Source organism: Symsagittifera roscoffensis, chromosome 3 (assembly GCF_963678635.1).
Source record: "Symsagittifera roscoffensis chromosome 3, txSymRosc1.1, whole genome shotgun sequence".
Lineage (NCBI taxonomy): Eukaryota > Metazoa > Xenacoelomorpha > Acoela > Convolutidae > Symsagittifera > Symsagittifera roscoffensis.
In genome coordinates this window covers 64337940-64348530 of record NC_087064.1, presented here as the reverse complement: position 1 = coordinate 64348530, position 10591 = coordinate 64337940, and the positions used below count along the sequence as shown (strand labels likewise).

At 40.9% G+C, this 10591-nt stretch overlaps 1 protein-coding gene across 1 annotated transcript in view; it reads left to right on the top strand.

Annotated features, from left to right (window-relative positions):
- Positions 1 to 436: 436 nt before the first annotated feature.
- Positions 437 to 10591, top strand: part of LOC134841788 (uncharacterized) — a gene marked incomplete in the record, with an annotated part of 26265 nt that continues 16110 nt past the window's right edge. Inside the window, 5 exon segments of the mRNA XM_063857825.1 lie at positions 437 to 652; positions 974 to 1605; positions 2065 to 2244; positions 2892 to 3089; positions 10123 to 10291. Coding sequence (XP_063713895.1) covers positions 437 to 652; positions 974 to 1605; positions 2065 to 2244; positions 2892 to 3089; positions 10123 to 10291 — 1395 coding nt within the window.

Here is a 10591-nt window from a genome sequence, read left to right as displayed (position 1 = left end):
TCAAAATAATCCTCAGTTCTCTTAGTATTAGATGTGATAGGCATAAAATACAGAGGCTCCAATAGTGTCGTCAAGTAGATTTGACTGACATCCGGTTGCTGGAAGAGAAGACGTCACAGAGGACTCAGAAGAGACAACCTCTTCTGATCACTCGCAAACCACAAAACAGTCAAACCAAAATATTCGATTTTAATACAGTAAAACTTTTATTTATATTCAGTACTATTAACCGATTATTTACAAACTTGCTTAGTTTTTCCGAACAAAGGTCAGGCTAATTGGCAATCCGAGCAATCAGTTTATACTTTAGCCGGATATCATCTTGTAAGAACTAATAAATCGAAAACAGCACTTGGAACAGTCGACAGCTATTTAATCAACCTAGCAAGAAGTTATTAGTACGAGAAATTAGCAAAACTCAAATTGAGTTCTAACCATGGGATGGGGATGGGCAGGGGGAGGAGGGGGTTGCAGTTGCAAAGTGACCGAGTGGTGGGGGGTGTTACGATGGTTTGGCAAAGTGAGCTTCCTCGTCTGTTCCGTCGTGGTCACTCTCACTGCTATGACCCTGTGCATCGTGTCCTCCATAGTGTCCCTTCTTCAGCTGAAGGTGGCCATGAACACGCCACTCAACGTCAACAAAGCAATCAAAGTAAGACATGACTCTAATTACATACACGCTTTTGTTCATGCTAATAATATCTTGGATTGTCAAATGGACGAGAAATCAATAATGAGAATGAGAGAAAGCTTTGAAACAACTATACCGATTCCTGCAATGCGGGGGGGGGGGGGGGTTTAGTTATGGGCTTTTGATTTGAATCCGCTGTGGAGCAAAACCAACCAATCGGTAAAGCTGCTGGTAAAGCAACGAAATGGCGAGACGTCTTTGTATTTTATCAGCCTTTTTAACCAGACTTTCAAATAAAGGTCAGCCTTCAAGATTGTGACATTGCTTCAAATTAAATTGCAGGTTGACAAATACGAGCCACCGGCAATACTCATTCTGGGCAATGGGATTCAACTCTACGAGTGTCTCTTCTCCCAATTCCGACACAACGTCAAAGCCACCGACGAGGACCCCGAAACGACCTACAACACCTTCGACTATTTGCAACTCCTAATCGACGAAGACTGCGACGCCAGACCAGTTGAGTTTGTACTCACTTTGGAAGATTTAAACAATCACCCAGAAGCACTGAGCTCGTTCACAGACTGGGTTCAGAAGAACCTCATCACCACCATAGACACCTCGAGATGCGATGAATCATCGACTGATGAGTCATCGCGAAGGCACCGCAGGAGCAACCAAAAAGGCAATGAGTCATTGGCATCCACAAAGGTATCCCAACATCCTCGGCGGAAAAAGAGGGGCGTGGATGAGTCCTTGGCAACATCGTCAACGACATCTCCCCTGCACCCCCCGTTACTTCGTGGGAAGCGGGACAGTTTTGATGACAAGGCAGAATGCGGCGGCGAGTGTGGCTTCTTGTGGGATTGTTCCAACCAGCCGGACGGGTGTGCTTCAAAAGTGGCAGTGTTTGACAACTGTTTCAACCCACACACTCCCTATGTAACGGAGGAGCCCTGCTTAACCGTGTACAGGTGTGCAAAATTTTTACTTGCGCTTCAATAACCGAAATTATAACTTTTGCGCTAGTGATATGTTCTTTATTTTTGGCTCTTTTCCAGTTTCCCACCCCCCCCCCCCCCGCCCTCACCAAATTACAAAACAAAGCTGATCAAAAATTGTTAACATGGCATTTTGCAAGTAAGAAATGTTGTAAAATTTATTTTCACGCTGACATGTTTTACGCAGTTTATAACATAAAAAGCCATTTTAAACAGACTTTCATATATTGAATTTCTGAAAAAATCAAGGGGCGGGACTGGAAAAAAGCCGGTTTTTTCTTTTCATGTTTTCTAAACATCAAAGCGATAAAGGAATGTAAAATAAAGAGGAAAAGTGCTTTCTAGTTTTCAAAAATACGACATTTGAAAAGCATTGTATTAAAACTGGAATGTTTTTTTTGCACGCTGATGTTTTTCATCTGTCCCCTACAGCTGTCTGAGTGGGAATGTGGTGCTTCCCAACCAGTGTGGCCACTACATCAATTGTATGACCCTAGAGTCCATACACGAGCAGGAGTGTGTGGACGTGGCTGACTGTTTCCACCACCTGAACAGGACCCTGGACAACTGCCACAGTGTGTTCCAGTGTCTGGAGGACCAGATAGAACACAAGTAATCCAAGATTTTCTCGAGGGGGGGGGGCTGGATTTTCAAAAAAAATGTTGGACAGTTATGAACAAAAAATCGCCAAGACACCTTTAAAAAAATTTTAAGGTCACCCAGCCAAAAATGATGGAGGTCTTAAAATAGTGCCAAAGGGGAGAACTTTTAAGTAGTCAGCAGTCGATTTCCTGAAGAGGAGGGGGGCGTCTCACTATACTCTCCAAGTGAGGAAATAAACAAAAGACACAGACAGACAACGGAAAACATAGAGCATGGTACATCAATTCTACAAGAAAAGTTGACGGACAGTATTGAAGTTCTTTAGGAGGAGGGCGGTTTGGCGCCCTCCTAAACCCTCAGGGATTCAATCCCCTCCCCAGGCCACCTAAAGGGTCCCCCTTTGTTAGTTTATTTAAACGACTTGACTTTTTGGTTGAATTTGTACACTAGTTTTTAGTGAGTAGCGCGCACAAAGAAGGTGAAATATATCCTTTGTACTGATTTTGGAAAGCTCGACACATTAGTTTGATTAATTCATCTTAAAAAAGTCGAAAACATGTTTTTAAAAAAATCATTGATCTATTTGTATGACTGCCAATGGTTTATTGTAAAAATGTTTGTCAGGAAGTGTGCAAAGTATGGCCGTTTGTTTGCAGGTGTGAGGACCCCCTGACGACTACAGATGTCCCTATGAACTTGAGTGAAGATGAGTTGGATGATGTGTGCGCGGGGTTGGACAGAATCTTGGCGGATGACCCCTCTCTCGAGGGACAGAAAAACGAACCCCTCTCAATCATCCTGTTCAAGGGTCCCACCGAATACGCCACCCGCGACTTTGCATTCACTTCCATTCGGTCAGCAACTATCATCTTCATCATTCAACTTAAAACTTGTTCATAAACTCGGCAAAGGTGTCCGATGATTTTGGGCCATGAGAAGATTTCTCTGGATAGAGTGGTTTTGTTGGGCATGCCTAACTCGTGGTCGCTGATCGTTTTTGCCCTTGCAGATGTCGTAGATGTCGTATTTAGTGATAGCAGTCCTTGTTTACTTCTGTGCTAGGTAGCCAGACCCAAACTTCAAAGGAGCAAAGCAAAAAAACAATGGTTCTCTAATCTATTATAAATTAAATTTCACGAAATAAAATAAGCAAATCAGTGTAGCAAATGCTTGGTAGTAGATCGTTCCGATTATTGTATAGGTGAAAAATATTACACACCAGACGAAAAATTAACGTCTGTACGCCCAAATTAGGCTCTCTGGTCTCTGGGGTCAAAATTATTTCAATTCTTAAAAAAATCTAAGCTACTTCAAAGTGAGTGTTCAATCGGTCATTTTTTGACACAGAGGAAGAAATTGTGTTGATGACACCTGAGTCGAGGAGAAGAGCTGAGTTGTGTTTTATGGAGTGCCATATAGAAAATTCCGGTGTACAGATAGCTCACTCTATTCTGTTCTAGTTTAGTCGGTAATTGGATCTCTTTTTGGATTTTAGTTTTACACGAATTTCAGCTGTTTGGTTGCACGTAGATTTCAATGAAATATTTTTTTTCAGTTTTTGTGATTTCCGAATGATTTACTTTCGTTACATAAAAACAGAGTTATACTTTATCGCTCAAAATATCAAACAAAAACAATAATTTAACCAAGTCAAGAGGATCCATTTGTTATGCAGTAACTTAATTCAAATCTTCCTTTCAACTTAAAAAAGAGAGAAAGTTAATTTAGTTTTAGTTATTTCTGAAAAGATATGAAAATTGGTTCCAATCGTGGTTTTTTTTTGCTAGTTTTTCCAGTCGAAGACAGTTACTGAATGATTAGATGGGGTCGAAAACAATATCACACCAAATCTCTCTTACTTGTGATTCGTTTGATAACTTAAGGTTTAAAAAAATTAACTGGGTCAAAAAAAAATTAAATTGAGAGAGTAGTCATTACACATATCAATTCAATGCAACCTCTAAAAACCGAAAAAGCTGTTCATGAACCCCCAGTGTCCAAATGTTTCCGACTTCTGGTGCAATTTTTAGATAACTTGTTTTTGCAACTTACAATTTTTGTGTCAAAAAAATCCTTTCTTGCGTATTCATGTTCCGAAGCAACTGGTCGAATATTTGTGGCCGAAGTAAACTTTTTACACAACTTTACTTTTTAACTTATTTTTTTTGAAAAAAATTTATCGTAATGCGACAACTCCCAACAAAAGTCAATCTCTATTAATACACCACTCACCTTGAAAGACAACTTGTAAAATACTCACGGCTTCAGTCGCGCCAACGTGTTGCGATCTTGCAAACATGGGTAGATTTTCATACAAAATTTAGAGCCAATTTTTGTCTCGGAGCGGCGACAAGTTGTTCTATAGCATGCTAGTTGCATGCAAGTTGGTCTAGCTATTAACTTAGTATATGCTTAAGACATTTTTTGTATTAGATGTTAATGATTTCATAAAAGTTATAAAGTTGTTCGAAATAATTTCCAGTTTTTCTTACCCAAAAAAATGTTTAAATATTCGCATTACTCCATAGAGATTACAGGAAAAGCAAAACATTCAAAGCGTCGCCCTGATACGATCAGCTTTGTTAGAAGTTTTGACTCGGGGGGGGGGGGGGGGTCGATAATTTCATATGCAAATAAATTTTTGCCTTGAAAATTATCGTTTCAATCGCAAATCGTCCTTTTGATGGCAACCTGTCTTTTCTACTCAGTGTGTTGCGATTTCGGCAACAGAGGGTAGGATTTTATACATATCAAGAGCCGGTTTCTGCCGCGGAGTGGGTAGGCGATTATAGTGCGCTCATCGGCAATCTTAAATAGAATTTTCTGTTATAAATTCTTTTCAAGCTTTGCAAGTTGTCGCTTTCGTTAAATATTTCAGTTGCTTTTTGTTACGAGTTGTGTTGTGTTGCGATTTGTCTCGGTACAATTTTTTATATCATCAGAACACTATTGATATCCTGCGATCAAACTTTCAAACATATATTTTATGACAGTATTCTAAAAATTGCCGACTTGGGATATTTAACGCGCGAGATACTTCGTGCTAGTAATTCGTAAGCGGCCAGTTAGTTCGGCTCAGAAATCGTTCAAATTTGAACCGAGGCGTGCTATTTAATGTAGCTATTACCTTATTTTATGCTAAAATTGTTTTTTAATTAGCGTGGGAGGGTAATGATTTTCAAAAAAGTAAGAAATTTGTTTTGAAAGTTTCAATTTTTTAAACTACATAAAAATGTTTAAATTTGCACACTACATAGACGTTGAAGGGCAAAAGAAAAGTTCAATTCATCGCCTTGATGCGATCAGCCCTGTTAGAAATTCCGACTCGGGGGCTCAATGTTTCCAAAAGCGCGTAAAACTTTTGCCTTGAAAACTATTGTTTCGATCGCTGAAATGGGTCTGAATAGAAAACAAAGAATCAACCTGAGTATATATATTCCGTTACTTTTTTCAAGCGCCGAAACAAAAAACTCGGTTTAGATTGGCAGTAAGCACGATAAACAGGCTTTGTACTTTCGAGGAGACTTGTTTTTGTGCGACAGTTTTTCGTTATTTGATTATTTCCGTAGTTTTGAGTTCAAAACTAGTTATAATACAAAATCTTATGAAAACAATTTACCACAAAAGTTAACAGTAGCGCTCTCTTAAATCAAATTACGGTTTTTGAGATAGCTTGGCCAACAGCCGGGCCTAGTTTCAGCTCTGGAATGCGGGTTAGGATTCAGATCACATTCTGAAAGCTAGACAATTGTCATGATAGGAGCGGCGGTAAAATGGCATAGTCTACACTTGTCAATAGAAAGGTTGGAGGTTCGAGGGGCACCATGATTCATGTTCTCTTAAAATTCAAGTAATTCGTATCCAGGGCGCAACATCAGGCCTCCATTAAGAACTGAACCGCTTGCATGCTGGTCGTGGGTAATAGGTTCGAACTCCACTTCGGTCCCGGCCGAAGGTTTCCCAATGTCAGCCAGCTCCTCAAGATGGAAACGGTGTGGAAGTAATCTCGTGGTCATATAACAATGCAACAAAACGTAAGTGAAAAAACTTGAATTCAAACAAAAACCGGCGCTACTTGAATGTTACGCTAACTACAGAGATGACCTTGACATTAGTAATTAATGACGTATTAACATCAAATAGATATGTTTTACACATTCTCCACTACCTTTCCTCTTCAAATAAATGAAAACATAATAATTTTTTCAATCAGTTTTACTACATTTAATCCAATAAGTTTTTAAAGTTCTGTGTAATTTTATCGTGTTAGTTACCTTTGGTACTTTGAGGTGCATCTAATAGCCCCCTATTTTTCTCCCCTCTTCCCGGAAAATTTTTAAAGTTTCATAAACTCTCGAGTTCTTCCCTCGAGTCGGTTTCCCTCAGTCATACTGATAGCAGACACTTCGTCGGCTATATCTAACTCGTCTCTTGCCATCGGGTCTCTGGAGTCGCCTCTAATAATGACTAACTCTGCTACCCGTTGCATGATTTGAACCCCTGGCTCCTCCGGTTGGGTTCACTCGGCCGGCTTTTCCTCTGTCATCTCCGGTGACACAGCTTCGTCCATTGCCGCCATGGGTAATGTTTCCTTTGGTTTAGCGACTTCGTTTGTTTGATCGTCCTGTGGGTTCGAGATAAGCACTCATCTCGCAATCGTCGTTGAGACGCACGACCCCGTTGCAATACGGTGAAGTAGCTCGAGGCCCGCTTTGTCGATTGTCTCTCCTGTACGTTTAATCTCTGCTTGAGCTGCATCTACTAGTTTCCCCAGGGTTTGGCTCTCACGGCTTTTTCAATTTTGGCTTCGAGTCCCTGATACAGTGCTGGTACTCTGAATTCGTCGACTGTATTTTCTCGAGCATCGGTAACCGAGGGTTCACACTTGGTATGTTTCACAATTCTTCGCAGCTTGTCTGGGACGTCGACAAATTGACCGTACAACTCCAAATCTAAGCCCATATAGTCCTGAAAATCGTCCTGAATATAGTCTGTTCCCCAGTGTGTCCCCAGTAGTTCTTCGCAGCTTGTCCGAAACGTCGACAAAATGACCCGACACTTCTTCATCTAAGCTCATGATGTCGTCCTGAATATAGTCTGGTACCCTCGCGGTCGAAATATGTATCATTTGCATTGCGTTTTGGGATCGGAGTCTTCGCAGGAGCACCCTGATCTCTGGTGGTTATGGTACGGTCTCCGCTTCAACGCATTCCGACCCTGGGTCTGCTTATGGTTTTCGAAGAGGAACGCCCCGGTGTTGTCTGTGACAGTTCATTTCGATCATCAGAACTTTTTCTAATTGAGAATACAATATTTATTTGGGTCTCTGCTGATATCGCGCTCGTAAAAAAAAACGTTCGCCTAAAAATTCGGGCGGTTTGCGATCCCTCAACGGGCTAGTTTTGTGACGCAATATCGGATTTGATGTTCAAATTGGATTGATTTTATTCCGAATATCTATGTCCTTATGTTCCTCGGTGAATTACTTGACAACTCCACTTCGACTGCCTCTGGTTTTGTTGTCCACTCATTCCCTTCCGTTCTTGGATAAGATCCATCTTGAACATTCATATCGGTCGAACCATGCATGTTCGCCTCGTTGTCCAACCTACGTATCCTTCGTTGAAAACAAGACTATCGGGTTATCCGGTACACTACTGTTCTCCTCCGAAACGGAAATATGCTACGATTTTTTCAAACTTAGACTCTGTTGTCTCTATTTCCTAATTTCCCACCACTAACTCGTTCTCTTCGGTGCTAACTAGAATTCCTGCGGTGTTTTCGTATGACAAATAATTATTGGAGTTTCCAAAGTTGTTGGGCCATCGGAAGATTTGTTTATGACAATTGGATGTACTGCCTTTCCAATGACCTTCGGCGTTATCTCCCGTCGATCCTTCCCACCGATTCTTGGGTGGTCTGAACAGCTGCTTCCTTCAGAGGATCATCGACCGGTTACTTGTCCCAGCCAACTTTACCGCCGAAGGCTGTGTGGTACTATATTGTGCCCAAGCATTCGTTGGTTTCGCGCCAAAATTTTTGAAAGGTCAGTTTTTTGAATAATTTGAATCCATTTTAGCGTACCACTTGATCGGTTATCAAATCATATACGGTTCAGATGTTAAACGACCCTGGTAATAATTCGTAACCTGTTTGGTGCGCAGTGAGAACGGGCGCTCTGTTAGTCCCCCCACTGGTGCCTTGTTCTGATTGACCTCTCACTAACGGATATTCGATTCGATCGTACATTCCAATCTTCGAATCATCGTCGGCTAATGTGCATAACAAATTCTTGAAAAAAGCTCTTGTTCTTATCTAAGAAACACAAACATTGTTCCAGGACAAGTTACTTGACGACGCGTTACGCGCGACTGTGTGCTAAGTCGTGTCCTTCTCACTACTGAAATGGTTGTCAGACGGAGAACAAGCCATTAATTGATGTGGCCATTAATCTCAAATGTGGCGGTACCACCATCCTCTCCGCGAGTAAAATGATGCCGTTGGATGTAATTATTTTATCTGCCTAAACACCGAAATAAGGTCCTAACATTTTATTCAGTTCCTATTTTGTTTGTTTTCAAAGCCTTTGCGATACAATCTGAAATTTCTTAATCTTTAGCGAGAACTGCCATAAATTAATTCCGCGTTGTAGCCAACAAACTAAAAGAGACGGAAACATGACCAGCGGGATATTAGAAAACTCAGCCAAAGTCTCATGAACAGAGTTAGTGTCATGAACATAAAAGGCATCCTGGCCCTACTTAAACTTAGAATGAAGACAATTGGCTTGATTTTCAGTCATTCGTATTGGTTTGATGAATTCTCAAATTCGGGAGTGTGCAGTGCGCGTGTGTTGTGCAGTACAAATTTTGATCAAATGACACTTTCGAAACGTGTCAATTAGCTCATTTGCTGCTCATTCCTTCCGAAGACGTCAATCTCAATTTTTTTTCTTCTAAATACTACGTCATTTTGGTTTTTCAATACACTACCGCTTTCTTTTGCCGACGATTTTAATAACCGTTTAATTGCATTAATCTGCGCTACAATAAAAAACTTATCCAGCTCGGAATTTTCAGGAGCTGTTCTCACTAGGAGTTTAAATAAACGATCCACATAATACTATTTAATCGAATGGTAGCAGCCGAAAAACTAAACGTGTTTTTTTTTCTTTTCTGACAAAATGAAAAGAAGGCTTTACGGTCAGTTACGATCCTAAGCAGAGCCTAATCAAATGATTTTGGTAATGGGTAACTACCCACACGACAGCTAACAATATCAATTCATTTTTGTTGCATTTTAATTCGGCCTTGTTTAGAAATTGCGATGCCTAAGATACAAGTTACCATCCATCGACGTGTAATTTTATCAGGGCTGCCTCAGGCTCTGTTTCATTGCGTCACATTTGACTCGATTGCTATAACACGTCCCGTACAATTGATTCCTCATTTTTGCCGAAGTCGCACCCCCGGGGTCAGCTCGCTTAGCGCCCCAAAAAATTGTTTCATACCGTCTGTTTTTTTTTGTTTCCTGCCAAAGAGTATAAACCGGCAAAAAGCGTCGCCACTGGTGATACGTGAATGTTGCAGTAGCAGCATTAGTAATTAATTACGTAACAACATAATACAAGTATGTTTTACACAGTCTCCACTACAAACGGCTACATCAAATGGCTTTAAAAAATGCAGGCGGCAGGGCCTCAAGTAATGTTTTTGTTAAAGAGTTCTTCATTTGTAATTCTATACGTGCAATGTTTCACTTGGAAATAATTTATTATTATTATTTCTATTATGATTATTATTATAATCTTAAAAGGTGGCTCATTTCTTTCGTACTTTCAATTGTCGTAGTTAAGAGTAAGGATCAAAATGATTGACGTTTCTTCAGTTTGGGAGAGGCAGAGCGGGGGGCGTGGGTGGCAATGCACCCCTCCTTCTCAGAAGTTGCCGCTCTGTTGGAAAGCAGTGAGAAGCTGGACTTCCTCCTGTTCGCCATCGAAACTCTCCGCTGGACTTTCGCCGCCAGATTCTCCAAAAGCATTCACTTTATATCCAGGCACGCACATGCACAACCATTTCGGGTTATGTTGACAGAACTTGCCCTATTGATTAGAATAATCCTTGATAGGAGCAGGGGCGGATTTAGGGGGGGGGGGGGGGGGGGCGGACGCCCCCTTCACTCACGGATTCGAGCCCCTGCCGACCCAAAGGGTTCCCCCTTTGTACTATTTTGAAATATCCATTTTTGGTGACGGACTCTAAAAGTTTTCTAAAGTATATACTAAAATATATGCTAATTTTGAGGGGGGAGCGCGCGCCGAAAAAACGCAATTTTTTGGTAAAAATTTTCCAAAAAG